This window comes from Ovis aries, chromosome 10 (assembly GCF_016772045.2).
Source record: "Ovis aries strain OAR_USU_Benz2616 breed Rambouillet chromosome 10, ARS-UI_Ramb_v3.0, whole genome shotgun sequence".
Lineage (NCBI taxonomy): Eukaryota > Metazoa > Chordata > Mammalia > Artiodactyla > Bovidae > Ovis > Ovis aries.
In genome coordinates this window covers 52,926,964-52,947,227 of record NC_056063.1, presented here as the reverse complement: position 1 = coordinate 52,947,227, position 20,264 = coordinate 52,926,964, and the positions used below count along the sequence as shown (strand labels likewise).

The window sequence follows — 20,264 nt, the reverse complement described above, 5'->3', positions numbered from 1 at the left end:
AAAATGAGGTCCACTGGAGAAGGGCATGGCAAACCACTTCATTATTCGTGCCTTGAGAACCCCATGAACAGGATGAAAAGGAAAAAAATATACGACACTGAAAGATGAACTCGCCAGGTCATAGGTGCCTAATATGCTACTCTAGAAGAGTGGAGGCATAACTCCAGAATGAATGAAGAGATGGAACCAAAACAAAAACAGTGCTGAGTTGTGGATGTGATTAGTGATGGAAGTAAAGTCTGATGCTGTAAAGAACAGTATTGCAGGGGAACCTGGAATGTTAGATCCAGGAATCAAGGTACAGTGGAAGTGGTCAGACAGGAGATAGTAAGAGTGAACATTGACATTTTAGAAATCAGTGAACTAAAATGGACTAGAATGGGCAAATTTAATTCAGATGACCATTATATCTACTACTGTGGGCAAGAATCCCTTAGAAGAAGTGGAGTAGCCCTCGTAGTCAACAGAAGAGTTTGAAATGCAGTACTTGGGTGCAGTCTCAAAAACAACAGAATGATCTCTATTCATTTCCAAGGCAAACCATTCAGTATCACAGTAATCCAAGTCTATGCCCCAAACAGTAATGCCAAAGAAGCTGAAATTGAACGGTTCTATGAAGACCTACAGACCTTCTAGAAATAACAGCAAAAAAAGATGTCCTTTTCATCATAGTGGACTGGAATGCGAAAGTAAGTAGTCAAGAGATAACTGGAGTAACAGGCAAGTTTGACCTTGGAGTACAAAACGAAGCGGGGAAAAGGCTAACAGTTTTGCCAAGAGAAAGCACTGGTCATAGCAAACACCCTCTTCCAACAACACAAGAGAAGACTCTACACATGGACATCACCAGATGGTCAGTACCGAAATTAGATTGATTATATTTTTTGCAGTTGAAGATGGAGAAGCTCTATACAGTCAGCAAAATAAAATTGGGAGCTATCTGTGACTCAGATCATGAACTCCTTGCAAAATTCAAACTTAAACTGAAGAAAGTAGGGAAAACCACTAGACCATTCAGGTATGACCTAAATCAAATCCCTTATGATTATACAGTGAAAGGGATTAAATCTGATAGACAGAGTGCCTGATGAACTATGGATGGAGGTTCTTGATATTGTATAGGAGATGGTGATCAAACCCATCCCCGAGAAAAAGAAATGCGAAAAGGCATAATGGTTGTCTGAGGAGGCCTTACAAATAGCGGAGAAAAGAAGAGAAGGAAAAGGCAAAGGAAAAAGGAAAGATATACCCATCTGAATGCTGAGTTCCAAAGAATAGCAAGGAGAGATAAGAAAGCCTTCCTCAGTGATCAGTGCAAAGAAATAAGGGAAAACAACAGAATGGGAAAGACTAGAGATCTCTTCAAGAAAATTAGAGCTCCAAGGGAGCATTTCATGCAAAGATGGGCTCAATAAAGGACAGAAATGGTATGGACCTAATAGAAGCAGAAGATATTAAGAAGAGGCGGCAAGAATACACAGAGGAACTATACAAAAAAGATCTTCATGACCCAGACAACTACAATGATGTGGTCATCCACCTAAAGCCAGACATCCTGGAATGCGAAGTCAAGTGGACCTTAGAAAACATCATTATGAACAAAGCTAGTGGAGGTGATGGATTTCCAGGTGAGCTACTTCAAATCCTAAAAGATAATGCTGTGAAAGTGCTGCATTCAGTATGTCAGCAAATTTGGAAAACTCAGCAGTGGCCACAGGACTAGAAAAGGTCAGTTTTCATTCCAATCCCAAAGAAAGGCAGTGCCAAAGAATGTTCAAACTACCACACAAAGGCACTCATCTCACATGCTAGTAAAGTAATGCTCAAAATTCTCCGAGCCAGCCTTCAACTGTATGTGAACCAAAAACTTCAAGAGGTTCAAGCTGAATTTAGAAAAGGCAGAGGAACCAGAGGTCAAATTGCCAACTTCCATTGGATCATAGAAAAAGCAAGAAAATTCCAGAAAAATATCTACTTCTACTTTATTGACTATGCCAAAATCTTTGTGTGGATCACAACAAACTGTGGAACATTCTGAAAGAGATGTGAATATGAGACCACCTTACCTGCCTCCTGAGAAATCTGTATGCATGTCAAGAAGCAACAGTTAGAACTGGACATGGAACAACAGACTGTTTCCAAATTGGAAAGGGGTATGTCACCCTGCTTATTTAACTTATATGCAGAGTATACTGGGACGGATGACTCACAAGCTGGGATCAAAATTGCTGGGAGAAAAATCAGTAACCTCAAATATGCAAATGACACCACCCTTATGGCAGAAAATGAAGAGGAATTAAAGAGCATCTTGATGAAGGTGAAAAGAGGAGAGTGAAAAAGTTGGCTTAAATCTCAATGTTCAAAAAACTAAGATCATGACATCCGGTGCCATCACTTCATGGCAAATAGATGGGGGGAACAATGGAAATAGTGACAGACTTTATTTTCTTGGGTTCCAAAATCACTGCAGATGATGACTGCATTCATGAAATTAAAAGATGCTTGCTCCTTGGAAGAAAAGCTATGATGAACCTAGACAGTATACTAAAAAGCAGAGACATTACTTTGCTGACAAAGGTCCTTTTAGTCAAGGCTGTGGTTTTTCCAGTGGTCATGTATGGATGTGAGAGTTGGACTGTAAAGAAAGTTGAGTGCCGAAGAATTGATGCTTTTGAACTTGGTGTTGGGGAAGACTCTTGAGAGTCCGTTGGACAGCAAGGAGATCCAAGCAGTCCATCCTAAAGGAAGTCAGTCCTGAAAGTACATTGGAAGGACTGATGTTGAAGCTGAAACTCCAATACATTGCCCACCTGATGCGAAGAACTGACTCATTTGAGAAGACCATGATGCTGGGAAAGATTGAAGGCAGAAAGAGAAGGGGACGAAAGAGGATGAGATGGTTGGATGGCGTTACCAGCTTGATGGACATGAGTTTGAGTAAGCTCCAGAAGTTGGTGATAGACTTGGAAGCCTGGTGTGCTCCAGTCCATGGGGTTGTAAAAGTTGAAAAAGAGTTGAAAAAGACTGAGCGACTTAACTGATTTTTGTAGAAGAGTGACATAGACTTATGTAGCCCCCAAAGCCTAAATTATTTACAACCTAGCCCTTTACAAAAAGTTAGTTGATTCTGCCATAAAGTAATGTCTGGGGCATAGTTGGTGTTTAATTAAAAAAATACTTAAATGAATTCTATCACAAATAAGCTTTAAGTGAGATATTTACAGGCTTTGAAGAGATAATGACTTACCCGGAAAAAATTGCAAGTGTTTTCATAGGAAATGACCTTGGAGCTGAGTTTTGGAAGGAGTTTCTCTCCAGATGAGATAGGAAGAGGCATCTGATAAATGACATATAGAGATACGGGTAGAGCAAAGATGAACAAAGGCCCTAAACCTGTGAAAGGGCACAGGATGTTCAGAAAGCACAGGGAATTTGAATTCAGGTGGAATGTAATTTGTATAGAGGGAATGAGCTTGGAGGAAGTTGGGAGCAGTTTTGTGACTGACTATATCTTGCTAAGCAGTTTTGTTCCTTTAAGACCTTCGAAAGGCATTAGAGGTTTGTAGTTTGTGAAGTCATAGGGTCAAATATATATTTTAAGAAGCTGATTTCTAGCAATGAGAGGATATTGATTGACTCTAGCAGTGAGTGAAGGAGGTCTTGGCTTAGAATGTGGTTAGGACATTTTCTTTGGTCTGTTGAATGAAAGTATTGTTGGTGAGGATGGACAAGAGGGACTAAAATCAGAAAAAAATTAGAATTAACGAATGACATATAATTCCAGTTAAGAAATACTCCTGCCATCACTGCCTCTTTCTGCAGAAAGGAAATGAAGAGAGCATTTATTTGTGGTTCCTAAATTAAATGTTATTTTTGTTGCTGTTATATTTTAGCATACCTTTGTATATTCACTTGTATTAGTTTGTGTTATGTATTTTTTTTTAATGGGGAAGTAAAATTACCAGTTTTTTAGACAAGGGAATAATCTAGATGAAAATGATAGACTGATCTTTTAAATAGGGTTTGGAGTTGAAAATATGGCCACCGCGATGGACGAGGACCTGGAAGAGGAGCTGGATGAGAAGGACGAGAAGTCCATGATGTGCCCTCCTGGCATGCACAAGTGGAAGCTGGAGCAGTGCATGGTGTGCACCGTGTGCGGAGACTGCACGGGCTACGGGGCCAGCTGCGTCAGCAGCGGGCGTCCAGACAGAGTCCCTGGAGGGTGAGTGCGCAGTACTCGAGAGAGGAAGTAAGAGTGGAAAATATGCCAAACCCTTTTTCGCAGTTACGCTTGAGTGTATTCTGTTGTGTTGTTTCTTACAAAGCATATTGGCAGACACCTATAATTCTTATATTTATTTTCTATTGTAATAATTTCTAAGTCATTCTTATTTTATTTAAGGTGCTTCTCTTTCATTTAATTTGTTTAAACCTTTATTATTTACCCCCCGCCAAGTCCTCAGTTCATTTTATTACTTAAATTTTTATTTCACAAAAAAATGTACAGAGTTTTTTTTATATATTGATGAATCTGTTTCTATGGAGTGTATCCCCAGGACTATTATTGTTTGTTTAAAAAGTATTGGTTTTTGTTTTGTTTTTGATGGTGGTTTTTGTTTTGTTTTAATTTGTTTATTTATTTTAATTGGAAGCTAATTACAATATTGTGGTGGTTTTGGCCATACATTGGCATGAATTAGCCATGGGTGTACATGTGACCCACCAAACTGAAGCCCCCTCCCACCTTCCTCCCCACCCCATCCCTCTGGGTTGTACCAGAGCACCAGCTTTGAGTGCCTGCTTCATGGATCGAACTTGCACTGGTCATCTGTTTTACATATGATAATATACATGTTTCAGTGCTATTCTCTCGTATGGTCCCAACCCTTGCCTTTTCCCACATAGTCCAAAAGTCTGTTCTTTACATCTGTGTCTCTTTTGCTGTCTTGCATATAGGGTTGTTGTTACCATCTTTCTAAATTCCATATATATGTGTTAATATACTGTATTGGTGTTTCTATTTCTTTCTTACTTCACTCTGTATAATAGGCTCCAGTTTCATCCACCTCATTAGAACTGACTCAGATGCATTCTTTTTTTATAGCTGAGTAATATTCCATTGTGTACGTGTACCACAACTTCCTTATCCATTCATCTGCCGATGGACATCTAGGTGGCTTCCATGTCCTAGCTATTGTAGAGAGTGCTGCAGTGAACATTGGGGTTCATGTGTCTCTCTTAATTCTGGTTACGTTGCTGGTTATTTCTTTAAAAAGATAAATGGTTTCTGTTTCCACTAATAACAGAAGAAGGCACACTTTTGAAATACTGCCGTAGTGGCTCATATAATTCTTCAATGTTGTCAGCTCAGTGGATGTAAAGTGATGTCACGTCAGTATTTTCATTCGTATTTCCATGACTCACACTTCTCCTGGCTTTTTAAATATACTCTTTTGTGAGTTTTTTATTGAAAGTCTTTGCCTGTGTTAACAATTGGAAGGTGTTCTCTGAATATTCTTAGTTTTAACCATTTTCTGTTTTCTCTGCACATGTTTCCCGATTTACTGATAATCATTTAGCTAAATTAGCCTATATTCTATTATTCAGAAGCATTTAAACATTTTTTATAAACAAATATGTTTTTCTTTGAAATTTTTGAATTTTCTATCTAGACTAGAAAGATGTCTCAATTTCTAGTTGATTATATGATACCTTAAATATTCTTCTAAAACCTGTTCTATTTCCTTAGATTTTAATGTCAATAGAAATGGTTTTGATGTGGGGTAGATATCCAACTTTATTTTCTTACATATTATGTAGTCAGTTGTACAGTCATTACATTTGAATTGGCTACCAGATTTATCATTTATTATATTTCCTTATATATTACAATCTATTTCCTCAGACTCTATTGATCCAGTCTGATGCTAATACTATGTGGTTTATATAGTATTAGTAAGGTTAACTTCTCTCTCAGTGTCTTTTTTATCATTTGGGGGACCATTCTTAGATAATTAATTAAAATATAACTTTAATTGAAGTTATCACCAACTCAGTGGGCATGAGTTTGGCTAAACTCCGGGAGTTGGTGATGGACAGGGAGGCCTGGCATGCTGCCGTCCATGGGGTTGCAAAGAGTCGGACATGGCTGAGCGACTGAACTGAACTGATTAGTTTTAAAATTGATATTTATGGTATTAAATAATTCCATTCAGTAACATGATGTGTTTTCCTACTTATTCAGATTTTATTTTTATTTTAATTGGAGTATTCAGTTCAGTTCAGTTCAGTTCAGTCGCTCAGTCGTGTCCGACTCTTTGTGACCCCATGAATCGCAGCACGCCAGGCCTCCCTGTCCATCACCATCTCCCAGAGTTCACTCAGACTCACGTCCATGGAGTCTGTGATGCCATCCAGCCATCTCATCCTCTGTTGTCCCCTTCTCCTCCTGGCCCCAATCCCTCCCAGCATCAGAGTCTTTTCCAATGAGTCAACTCTTCCCATGAGGTGGCCAAAGTACTGGAGCTTCAGCTTTAGCATCATTCCTTCCAAAGAAATCCCAGGGCTGATCTCCTTTAGAATGGACTGGTTGGATCTCCTTGCAGTCCAAGGGACTCTCAAGAGTTCTCCAACACCACAGTTCAAAAGCATCAATTCTTCGGCGCTCAGCCTTCTTCACAGTCCAACTCTCACATCCATACATGACCACAGGAAAAACCATAGACTTGACTAGATGGACCTTAATTGGCAAAGTAATGTCTCTGCTTTTGAATATACTATCTAGATTGGTCATAACTTTTCTTCCGAGGACTAAGCATCTTTTAATTTCATGGCTGCAGTCACCATCTGCAGTGATTTTGGAGCCCCCCAAAAATAAAGTCTGACACTGTTTCTACTGTTTCTCCATCTATTTCCCACGAAGTGATGGGACCAGATGCCATGATCTTCGTTTTCTGAATGTTGAGCTTTAAGCCAACTTTTTCACTCTCCTCTTTCACTTTCATCAAGAGGCTTTTTAGCTCCTCTTCACTTTCTGCCATAAGGGTGGTGTCATCTGCATATCTGAGGTTATTGATACTTCTCCCGGCAATCTTGATTCCAGCTTGTGTTTCTTCCAGTCCATCATTTCTCATGATGTACTCTGCATATTAGTTAAATAAGCAGGGTGACAATATACAGCCTTGACGTACTCCTTTTCCTACTTGGAACCAGTCTGTTATTCCATGTCCAGTTCTAACTGTTGCTTCCTGACCTGCATACAGATTTCTCAAGAGGCAGGTCAGGTGGTCTGGTATTCCCATCTCTTTCAGAATTTTCCACAGTTGATTGTGATCCACACAGTCAAAGGCTTTGGCATAGTCAAGAAAGCAGAAATAGATGTTTTTCTGGAACTCTCTTGCTTTTTCCATGATCCAGCTGATGTTGGCAATTTGATCTCTGGTTTCTCTGCCTTTTCTAAAACCAGCTTGAACATCAGGGAGTTCGCTGTTCACGTATGCCTGAAGCCTGGCTTGGAGAATTTTGAGTATATTTGATCTGTAATGTTTTGTGAGTTTCAAGTGTAGAGCAAAGTGAATCTGTTATACACATATCCACTCCTTTTTAGTTTTCCTTTTCATATAGGCTTTTAGAGTATTGAGTTCCCTATACAGTAGGTCCTTATTAGTTAGTTATCTGTTTTATATGTAGTAGTATGTATGTGTCAATCCCAATCTTCTAATTTATCTTTAAATAAATTAGAAGATGTATCTTTAAATAAATTAAATAAATTTATCTAATTTATCTCTTCTCCTTACCCCCCAATCAGTTTATTTTCTGTATCTATAATTATATTTCTGCTTTGTAGATAAGTTCATTTGTAGCCTTTTTTTAAGATTCCACATAAAATTGATATCATGTATTTATCTTTCTCTGACTTAAACTATTATTTTAAAACAGGTCATGAATTTCTTTAATGCATGGATCTCTGCCTTCATTTGTAGTCTTTTTCTAAGACTTCTTTATGGCCAAATATCTATTAATTTGTGTTGAATATGAGTTTTTTCTGTGTGGAATTATCAAAGATCATACTGAATACTAAATTAGTGGCATATAGTTTTCTTTTTAATTAATAAACTGTTCCAACTTTAGAAGTTCTAGGAACTGTCACTTCTAAAGTTGCATTATGCTTGTTACATTTATCCTTTTTATTCTTGTTGGGTCTCCCCCTCCCCCCAGGATTCTGTTGTATTATCATTTTAAAGTTATTATGTGGATTTGTCAGAATCAGAATGCAGTTTTCCCCTAAAATGTTGGATAGAATTTTGAGTTGTTGTTTATAGCTAATACAATGGGATATCCTTTGGGAGATGAAATTAATTATCATACATCTTTGTATTATGATAGATCTTATCTTTCTAAGATCAGATTATCTATGATAATTAGCCAACTTTGGGAAGTAGGGGTAATCTTTTGAAGAAAAACTCTGAGTGAGACTAGCCGCTTCTTGATCTCTGGCTTCCTTATTTGACACCTTGTTAGTACTTAGGTGCTTCTTCCCAAATAATGTCTGGATTTCCTATATTTCTGGGTTTATAACTTGGCCTAACATAGTTAATTAGATCATGTGTGTATAATAGGCTGTTTCTTTTAGGCTATTGGAATATTACGATTTTTTAAGAATAAATTTTCTTTGCATTTTTAGCCTGGTTTAAAAAATATTTTGGCTTTCTTTGTTAAAGGATAATATTTCTTCTAGAAAATTGTATGTTTGGGTCTGTTTACTCTATTTAAACCCCTAACTTGTTTATTTTACACTTTAATTTGGATAAAAGAAAGATTCTGTGTTTTGTTTTTTTTTTAATTGAGATTGAAATTTAGCTTTCTGGATTTCTCCCAAGCTATATTTCCATTTAAAATTAGGTGTTCCCAATCTCTGAACTTTAGCCGTTGATAAATATCGTAAATTAATTTCTGAATTCTTTAGTCCTTGTTGAAGTTAATTCTTATTCTTTATATATTTTTTCCCAGAGATATACTGTCAGTTTCCAATAATTTTTTATAGATTTAAATGGACAGTATCTAACCACATCCAGTAATTTCTTTATTAGTCAAGTGGAAATAAATACATGAATAAAGTCAGCCTAAGAATAAACATACAGAAAACTGCTATTACAAATGACTTCAAATATTACAAAATATTTTTAATGTTTGTGAAAGGAGAGAATGGGAGATGATGGCATGTAAAGGAAAGGAAGGGGTAAGGAGACAGAATGCATGAAGCTGACAGGCTGAGCTCACTCCCTGAAGGCTGCCCACACCTCCTGTAACTTGTCTGGGAAATAGGAATGTTGTTTATGTGCTGTCCGTTTAGTACTAAAGCTGCTGGTGCCTCACTAACTATGAAAACTTCTAAAAGACTGTTAATAGAACCTTTGAAGACAGCAGAATCCATTTGTATTTTCTGTAGAAATATATTCATTGTGCCTATTAGGTGTTTTTAGTATATTGATTCATACAGTTTAATTATTCATCTATTCATACCTTTTCTTTAAAATTGACAAATTCTGGTCTTCTGAAGGGGTGATTGCATTGCAGACTCATTTGAGCTAATCTTAAAAATGCAGAAAAGATGTCATAGAGTTTTAAAGAAAGAGAACGACTCCAGCTAATAATTAATGTATCTGTTTTTAGGATCTGTGGTTGTGGTTCTGGAGAATCTGGCTGTGCTGTATGTGGATGTTGCAAGGCTTGTGCGAGAGAACTGGATGGTCAAGAGGCAAGACAAAGAGGAATTCTTGACGCAGTGAAAGAGATGATACCTTTAGACCTTCTGTTAGGTAATAATTCTGATAGTTTAAACGATTCCTTGTAGACATGTTAAACAACTAAGGTACTGGTTAATTATGCAATGCTGCTTATTTGGTAACTAACAATTTGTCATTGATTAAGGGATGAGTTGCTTTTTTCCTAAAATTCTTGCAGTAAAAATCATTTGTGTTTTAGACAATGTTTTTGTTAGCTTATTCTCTTGAATTTCATTTAGTTCTGTCGTATCTATTATAAAACTAATTGATTGATTGTCATCATCCAGCTGTTCCAGTGCCTGGGGTTAACATTGAAGAACACCTTCAGTTACGCCAAGAAGAAAAACGGCAACGTGTAATCAGGAGACACAGATTAGATGAAGGAAGAGGTAAGATGTAGCTGTAGAGAAAATATGTATGAAAATCCATTTTCTTACACTGAGACCACTTAGAAGTTTATAAAATAGGCTGATTTGGTACGAAATTAAAATTAGTAACATTCTAGTAACTTATGAAAGTAATGTGAAAATATTTTGGGTATTTACGGTTGTGCTAATACATACATTTATTTCATTAGTGTGTCTATCGCTTAAGTCAGCCATGTTAAGAATTGTGCCATATGACAAGCATCAAAAACTATTATCAATGGCAACCTTTAGAAAAAAAAAAATTCTAGGCACTCTCCTTCACCCATGTGTAGACATATCTACTTAACTATGAATACCAAATTAGTTTAGTATTTTAAGTTTTGCTTTCTTACTCATTTGCAGTCATTATCGTTTGGACATGGTCTTAGCACTATTCCTTCCAGTTTAGTGCATAAGTACGCTTTTATGTATCTTTCTGGAAAAAAGCTTATTCTGGTTATGTACAAGAAGGGTAAGTTAGATGGTCTGCAGGTTTTAATTGCGAAGATAGATATATTGTTTATTTTTTCCCTACTGTTCTTGACCATTTCTCAGCCTGAAAAATACATTTAACAGTGATTATAAATATTTTATTATATATCCAACAAGCAGAGGTAAATATAAATATTACTAAAGTTATTGTCGTCCAATAGATTCTTTTCTTTGCAGAATTAAGACATATTGTTACAAAGGTCTGTGATTTTATTTCTCTGCTAGGTAAAATTTTAATTAGAAATATTTAGTGATATTGTATATTTTAATATTTATTAGAATGGCATGATATTTGATACAGATTAAAACCTTTTACTCATTGAACCATCATTACTGACTTTTTAGGCATTCCATTTTTATAATATAAAAGGGAGTAAGTAGAAAATATGTAGTGCACATAGTAAATTCTTTTTAATAAAAACTCAGGTCATAAAACATCTGCTTAGAACTTGAAAATTGTTCTTTATAGTATCTAATAAGCAATGTTGAGGAATTGATACAGTGAATATTTGCTGTTAGTTTGGCTTTGTTTATATAAAGTCATTGCCTTTAAATGATATTTTAATGAGACTAATGTAGATATATACTGTCATTTACATTATATAAATGTATGGGAAAATTGCATATTAAATGTTTTGTAGAGAATGTGGTATAATTTAAGTTCTGATGCATAGTAATTAATAATTCCTTTTATATTGATAATGTGATTTACTCAAGGTTAAGTATCAGTGATGGATTTACTACCTGTTTTTTCTTTTTTCTTGGAGATGTTAGCTTGAATCATACAAAATCACCTACAAAACCCCCACTTTCCTATGTGTCAACCTAAGTATAGTAGATCCTTATGATGACATTTAATTGTTTGCCTAATGTGTATCTTTGGAGAAGGCAATGGCAACCCACTCCAGTACTCTTGCCTGGAAAATCCCATGGGTGGAGGAGCCTGGTGGGCTGCAGTCCATGGGGTCGCTAAGAGTCAGACACGACTGAGCGACTTCCCTTTCACTTTTCACTTTCATGCATTGGAGAAGGACATGGCAACCCACTCCAGTGTTCTCGCCTAGAGAATCCCAGGGACAGGGGAGCCTGGTGGGCTGCCGTCTATGGGATCGCACAGAGTCGGACACGACTGAAGCGACTTAGCAGCAGCATTGTGTATCTTAGTAAAATTTTGCCTTCCTCTGTCAAAAGATATTCTTTTGGTACAGTATATTTCTGTATATCAGAAGCAATAAAAGAATATTGATTATGCACTGGTTATTCAACCAAACTTTGTGATTGCAGAATATTCTTTTGCATATATTTTAAGATGTATCATGGACCTTTAAAACATATACTCTTTCAAGTTTAAAAAAACTCCTTTATTAAATATTTATGGAAATTAGATTATTTGTATCTGTACTTTAACAAGCTTTCCAGGTGATTCTGAGGGTGCCGGAGTATGAGAACCGCTACTCTAGGGTGGTAATGTTCAAAATTTGTTCCATGGATCTTCACTCTCAGAATCAACTTGGGCCTCATGCTTTCTGCCTGCCTGAGGGTCTTCAATACAGATTTGAGTCACATGCACAGCATTCTAGAATTCCTGTTTGGTACATTGCTAGTGAGGATTGTTAGTCTTATTTTGTCCTCATGAGGAACAGGAACGTCAAATAAATTTTTAGTGCTCCAACTGCCACTCATATAGTTGTCAGCAGCCCGCATCACCGCCCCCCGTGCCCCCCACCCCCCACCCTGCCACCTTGGCTTCCACTTGATGCTTTTTAGATAATTAAAAGCAGTCTGTTGGCAGTTAGGCTTGTTAGTAGTTGGCTTTGCTGCTGCTAAGTCGCTTCAGTCATGTCCCACTCTGTGTGACCCCGTAGACAGCAGCCCACCAGGCTCCCCCGTTCCTGGGATTCTCCAAGCAAGAACACTGGAGTGGGTTGCCATTTCCTTCTCCAATGCATGAAAGTGAAAAGTGAAAGTGAAGTCGTTCAGTTGTGTCCGACTCTTAGCGATCCCATGGACTACAGCCCACCAGGCTCCTCCATCCATGGGATTTTCCAGGCAAGAGTACTGGAGTGGGGTGCCATTGCCTTCTCCAGTAGTTGGCTTTACCTATGTTTAAATTTCAGGCTTTTGGGATTAGATAAAGTTAAATTATTTTACTTGATTAATCTATCTCATCCTGTTTACCAAGTTTTTGTTAGCTGTTTTGAAGTTGATCAAAATTTTTGGACCTAGCTCTAGTATTAAAGCCTTACTTATTAACCTCAGGCCTGTTGATGTGTTTTAGCCGCTGTTTATGACACAGACTCTTCTGTTGCTATTGAAACCCCCAAAAGCAGTGTGGTTACTACTTTTTGATAAAGTTGGAACTTTGTCTTTAGTTGTTTTTATGCTATTATTCTTCCAGGTAATTCTTTTCTTATATATATATTCTTAGGTACTGATCGTATTAATTTACAGATTTTATAATCTGTAAATTTTGATTCTGTGTTTTAGATGAGACAGAGTTGATTGATACATGAGTCCCTGAGACTGGTTTAACAAGTGGAGTGCTTGTTCAGTTTGATTTTTAGTAGAACTCTTACGTCATCAGGTTTCCTGGGTGATTATATGAGTGCTCTTGTCTTTATATTCCTTCTCAGCACTCTGTTGTAAGGAAAGCTATGCTCAAATAATGCTGTCTATCTTTCCTTCTTTCTTCCCCCCTGCCAAATCAAAGTTTCATAATTGTGAACTGTTGGTAAATGCGTTATGTCCTTTGCCTGGGACAGTCCTATTTTATGCCTCCTGTTTGCCTGGGACAGTCCTGTTTTATGTGTGTGGTCTGGACATATTACTTACAGAGCCCTCTTTTGCTCTCAGTAGTCTCATTTGAGTAATACATTTTATAATTAGCCTGGCTACATTGCATGGTGGTTGAGAGTATAGGTTCTGAAGTTAGACTTTGGTTCATATCCTGGCTTCTTAACTTTTACTTGGAGTACAACCACCCTGAATCTCAGTTTCCTTACCTTTAAAATGAGGGTTGCAACTGCACTCACTTAAGTAAGGATGAGGATTAAGTGATATGCATGAAAATACCTGACATATATACTCAGCCCTAGGTAAACATTTGATGGTGGTGATGATGAGGATGCTAGTGATGGTGGTGGCTATTTAATAAACTTCTGTTTTCTTTGGATTTGATTCTTTTCCTGCTCTGGCTTCTACTTGGTTGCTTTCCTTGCAACCCTGGGATGCTCATGACAAAAATTTTGATTATTAGTAACAAAACCCACTACTTCTTCTATAAAATAAAGTGATTCCATTTTGATAAGGAAAAAATTCAGTTTCCCATACTTACAAATTAGAATGTAAAAATAAATGTGTTATAGTCTCTCAGTTTCAAGGGGATTGAGAAGTTATTGCTATTGACTTTTAAGCCTCAAAAGCCATTGTTTTCTTGATCTGACATATTGAATCCAGTATCAGCTGATCTAATACTATATACATTAAAGTCCCTTTTTAAATAAAAATATTATATGACACACCTAGAAAACATGAATAAGAAAAAATATCAATGTAAATTTTAATCCAAAGATAACTGCTTTAGAATTTTGGTATACTTCTTGAAGTTTTTCTGTTTATAGATTTTTTGTTTAGATATTTTATATCATTTCTTACTGTGATGTATCTTGGTATGCTGTTTTTTCCTCTTAATGGTTGCAACATAAATTTTTCTGTGCCTTATTGCAATACCATATTACAGTATTATAGGAATTTAGGTTAAAGGTTTTCTAAAAACATATCCTTTAATTAAATTATTAGTTTATTTCTTCGTCATCTTCTAGTCAGGTTTTATACATTTCCAGTTATAATCACTGACTGAATTTTACTTTATATATTTGCTTAATGTTGTGGTATACACATTTTTAAAATTTTCTAGCAGTTTTTTTTTCCTTGCCTTCCCGTTCTCTTTTACAAAGCAAATGAGGTTTAGCCTACTAGGTATATTTCTGTGTCCTACTCCATTGAAATAGAGTCATGTGCAGATATCAACAGTTATGTAAAAGTTTAGCAGTTTATTTACAGAAGTGATACTGTATTAAATATACAGTTGTTTGCAGCATCTTTTCCCCACTTTACAATACAGCATGAACATGTACTGTATCAGTGAGTATGGACCTGCCACATTCTGTTTAATAGCTGCATAACATTTCATAATCTGTCTGTACCACAGATTATTCAACTAATATTTTATTGGTGGTCACTAAAATTATTTTCAGCTTTTTGTAGATTTTGCTATAATAAATATTCCTTAACTTATAGCCATTTGTAGTGGAATTTTTCTTTATATAGTAGAGCTTCCCAGAGATAGAATATGTGGGCCAGAGAGTGTGCCTGTTTTAAACTTTAAAATGTATTTCAAATTATTTTTTAAGTGTTATAAGAATTTATCTTCTCAAGACTAATATATGAGTGGTGTTTTCCTCTAGCACCACCTGCTATATTATTTTTAATTTTTGGAAAATGTTAATGAATGACGTTTTGTCATTGCTAATTTAAATAGCACAGAAGCACTTTTTTTCTTCACAAATTCTGTTTTAATGGCTTACTATTTTTTCTCTGAGAGAAGATACCATAGTTTTTTATTAACTCTGCTTCTTTTTGGATTGTTTTAAATGTTTTGTTATAATTACAAGTTATTAACATTTTTGAGCTGAAATCTTTAAAAAAAATTTCAGATTCCTTAGGACAGATTTCTGGATATATAACTACTGGCCCAAAAGATAATAATAATCTTAGGTTCTTGAAATGTATAATCTGTAACTTTCTGAAGGGAACTCCTTACTTCCCCACCCTCAAGATTTGCTGGCTGCCCCTCCAGTATGCTCAGTTTTCTCTTAGCACACTGGAATAATTTCTTCTTGAATTTTGTGTAAACTCTTTCTCAGTCATTAGACTGTAAGCTTCCTGAGTCAGAGGTGGTGTCATCATATTTGTCTAAGTGTTCCTAGGACCTGTGCCTGAAGTTGGTTAATTTAATATGTCTTTGTCAACTAATTGAAAACATTTCATGGACTTATCACTCTCTGCAGTGAGGCGTAATAGTATCAAAAGACATTAATTACCTCTTTTGTATATTCATCTCCAAACTCATTTCCTACTACTCTCTGCCTGATAACCTTATACTCCATCCATTTCAGCTGTTTTTTTTTTTTTTTTTTATGACCATATAGTAACGTTGTTTATGTCTTCCTGCTTTTATAAATCCTATTCTTTTTACCTGGAATGCCCTCTCTTCTCTTCTTTCTCTCTTGGCAAACCTTTTCTCAGTCTTCGAAACTTTTTTAGTTCACCCAGGTTGATTTGATTACTTTTCATCCTTCAAGATATAGTGTGTACAGATTTCCTTTATAACGCTTATCAGAACATATTGCAATTCTTAGTTTTCATTCTGTCTTCTCTGGTGGACTGAATTTGAATGAAATCTGTGTCTTTGTCATTATATCTGTGATACCCAGCATCTGTGACATTGAAGATAATAAAAAATGTTCGGTGAATAAATGAGTGACTTAATTATGTAAGAAAAATTATTTTAGTCCATGGGATACAGAGTATTTTAGAGCCTAGTAACCTGATAGTATAAATGGTAACTTAAGTTGAGTTTGAATGGTGTACTTTCTATGTGTGATTGCTTGTAGGCCTTCTGTGTTTATGTACAGAAAGGTCTCTAAAAAGTTTGAATTTATGAGATGCTAAAGAACTATGAATATTATGGGTATAATGCTTTTCTGAAAGAAATAATATCTCAGACCATAGGAATTATAAAATGGTAATACAGCTTAATATTATTGTTATTTTAATATTTGTAATTCTTTTGTGTAGTTAGAAAGTGTCATATACTTTTTAGAGTGATTTATATTATCTGTTTTAGTAAATCAATTGGAAAATAGGGCATATGGATAAGAATGTGTTCGTATTTGAAATGTGCCTCATTTTGTTACATTTTAAAGGTGAAGCTTAGTTTATATAATATTAGTTTGAAATTGATTGATACTGTGTTACTGGAAAATAATGTTTAGCTCTTCTATTAACATTAAATTAGCATATTTCCATCTGTAGTAATCATAAGATATATTATTCTTGGTGTTTTATAGAATTGATGCTGCTTATGTTTTTTTCCTGTATCTGGAGACATAATTTAAAAATATTTTTTCTACCCATTTTTAATGTTTAATGCAGGGTCTTTTGGTATTTAACATGACATTTTTCAAAGTTTATTACAGAGCAATAGTTTAACTTTGTCCCATTGTTAGAAATATTAGTCATAGCTAAAGATTATAGAGAGTAACAATGAAATTTAATTTTAAATGTTCAGTATGTATATACTGTCAATTTCCTTTTCAAATACTGGTAACTCCTTAACTGTCCAATTTACTGTTTTGAAATTTGTAAGCATTTTTGATATTGCTAAAACTCAAGGAAACTGTAGTTCTATAAAGTTTTATTTTCAAGCTAAACAGTAATGATGAAAACAGTTTTTGAATTTTATTGAAGTGAATTTGGCTATAAATTTTTTCTTATATATTGTATAAGTAGAAATGACTGTAATCTTCATCAGAACATATTTATGTATAGTGTTATGTACACAGAGGGGCTTCAGAAAGAAATCATTTTATGAGAGAATGGTTTATGTTTCAAAAATGTAACTGGGTTTAGATTCCCTTCTTTATCATTAGTGTGAAACTGAGCTTATCCTTATGTCTGATTTTGTGTATGTGGTTACAGAAATCATACATAAAGTTAGATTTATCTTTTTAGAAAATAAAATACAGCTTACAAAATACTGTGTTTATAAAGCACAGTGATTTTACATTTATATATACACATGTATGTGTGTATGTATGTATATGTATATATATATGTGTGATATAAATGTGTATATATATAAATATGTGTATCTCAGATCATAAGAATTTTTTGTTTTGTTTTTGACAACCTGTTTTCTTTGACAAAATGTAGTTAAATTAATAATCTCTGGTTTTATATCAAGAGTAACATGGATATTAAATCTTGAAGACCTTGTTAAACTTTAATCATTAATTTAAGACTGAGTTGGTTTTTGGTATTTTAAAAGGAAATGTATTTATTTTTAATGAATATATGGTTTACTAAGTGTGAATATATGTGATGTTAAAAGATTTATAGGAAAATTTGATTTATTCTGTTTGAACTTTCTGATTATCTATTTGAGACTATTAGTAACTACCTAGTAATATTATGAGTATAAAAGATTAGAATTTGTACTTTATTAACTGTACTTAAGATACTAAAGCTTGTGTGTGGAATGGTGAATAGGTTATGGTTGGGAGCGGGATGTTAACGGAGGGGACTTGGGAGAAAGAATGATGTCCCAGACTTTAATTTCCATGCTTTTTGGTTTGAATTACTTTTGTTCATTGCAGTGTTTTCATTTTGTGAGCTTTTCTATGCACATACAAAATGTTTCTCCTCAGGCCCCCTTGTATTTGCTGGTCCTATTTTTATGAACCACCGAGAACAGGCTCTAGCCAGACTCAGATCCCATCCAGCACAGCTAAAGCATAAGCGGGACAAGCACAAAGGTATTTGGTCTTCCTTCTCAACTAGGCGGGATGCTTTCCCAACTTCTTCCACTTATTTGAATATTGTCTCTGGGAAAATGCACAAACCTAATTCTTCTACTTTGCTTCTATCATTGTTATATAGCCTGAGGAGAAAGAACATGCTGAAAAGTGTACTGTTTGTCAATGACTGTCAATCTTATTTCACTGTATTTTTTTGTTAACTTTAATAAAAAGAAGACATTTTACAATGTATCTTTTTCTTTACCATTTCTTGTCAAATTTCCTAAGGTTTAGGAAAGGTGGAAAAATAATTACAGCTCTCTATTTTATATACTTTATTATCTGCTCTTAGATGACTGTCATCTGGCATTTTGCAGTCCTTTTTTCTTTTTTTAATGCTGTTCATTTGCTTCAGAATTAACAGAATTGCTAAATTCAGTGTATAGAGTGATAATGAGTTAACCTCTATGATGCTTCATTTGTTTTAATATAAAAGTTTATATATATAATACACATGATTTATTTGATATTTGAGGTTTAAAAGTGATAGATGTCAGTAAAGAGTAGACCTACTGTAGTCCTCAGAAACTGTCATAGGTCTCAACAAATCTTGAGTGACTGGCAATATCTTGCCATATAATTGTTTGAGATCTGAGTTCTAGATTAATTAAAAATATTCCTAAAGCAAGAATTGTTTAAACAAGAAATTATGGGTCAACTAAGATCAGGAAAGAATTTAATGCAGGGAACTAACAAATTTATGTATAAATTCTGCCTTGAATCCTGGCATGTGAACCAGCCACTCTTGGAATAGTACAACTTAGATTTAATATTTTCTTAAATGCCTGAAATGAACCCTGTAAAGTAGAGCAGAAGATTTTAAAAACACATATTCTGTACAAGTTAATCTAAGTAATATTTTCTCTTTTTAGGGGAAGGGCTACAGAACTGTTAACAGATGAATTTTATTTTTAAACTTTCACATGCAATATATTGTAATCAATTTTATTTTTATTTGTCTCTTTCAGTCTTTCATTTTGTCACTCAAGGCAAAAATGCAAAACAAAAGAAACCCCCATTTTTAGTTAAGCCACAAATAGAGAACTATTCAAATTATATTCTGTAGGAATAAAAATTGAGATTAGTTTAAATCTAATGTGATTAACCATAGTAAAATTTGTGATTGTTTTATTTATTGGATGCTCTTAACAGTGCCATTAATATTTAAATCTAAGGAATACTATTTGGGGTATCCTTGCAAATTATTTTAGTTATTGCCAGAATTTCTGATCTCATATTTTCCACTATGCCAGTATTAGAGGAGCTTTTATCAGGTCTTTTTCTCACCAATTATATGAAAGTGGAGTTCTCCAATACTTTACCTGAGGTTCACTATTTACATTTCAATAAGCAGTTTAAAACTTTTTCAGCTCCATGTTAGTATGTTATAGACAGTCATCTTTGTGGTTTTTTTTTTTTTTCCAGAATTTAAAATAAATGCTAAAAAAGACCAAGGTTACAAATTTAAAACACTTTTTATGATGTCGCACTGATTAGCTATAGAAACTTTTCCACTTCCATCTTGTCTGTAACGGGGTTATTTTATGGGACTGTAGCAACCTCTTTGGAAGGACTGATTTTGTAGTATTACAGTGTAGGGCCATTTTTAAAAAAATCATCAGATTGTATGGTTTTATAGAATGAAATAGTTTCATTTCTTTACCACCAAATGACTTTAAAGTGTAAGTAGTATTTTATCAAATGGTGTTCCATTTTATGTGGAAGGTATTCACTTAGCACTCACTGTAAACCCATAGGTTTGCTTTTTGTTGCTCCCTTTGCATTTTCTGTTCCTATCATTTAACCCCCTTGCCAGGCACTGCTTTTACTCTTGCTGCATATAGTCATAGTCTTTTAATAAATTTATTTTCCTGTGTATTTTTTTTTCTCTTGTGTCTTACTCTACTTATCTTCCACTGAGAAAGTCACTGTATTAA

General features: G+C 34.9%; 1 protein-coding gene across 31 annotated transcripts in view; it reads left to right on the top strand.

The window, feature by feature from the left end:
• Positions 1 to 20,264, top strand: part of MYCBP2 (MYC binding protein 2) — a 271,324-nt gene that overhangs the window by 85,032 nt on the left and 166,028 nt on the right. For 28 of the 31 annotated variants that reach the window (XM_060394151.1, XM_060394150.1, XM_060394148.1 and 25 more), the window contains exons 15-18: positions 4,021 to 4,225; positions 9,676 to 9,821; positions 10,076 to 10,177; positions 18,178 to 18,285. In XM_060394151.1, the coding sequence (XP_060250134.1) occupies positions 4,021 to 4,225; positions 9,676 to 9,821; positions 10,076 to 10,177; positions 18,178 to 18,285 (561 nt within the window). The remainder of the gene's footprint in view (positions 1 to 4,020; positions 4,226 to 9,675; positions 9,822 to 10,075; positions 10,178 to 18,177; positions 18,286 to 20,264) is intronic. The other 3 variants (XM_060394149.1, XM_060394144.1, XM_060394130.1) reach the window with 1 other exon arrangement.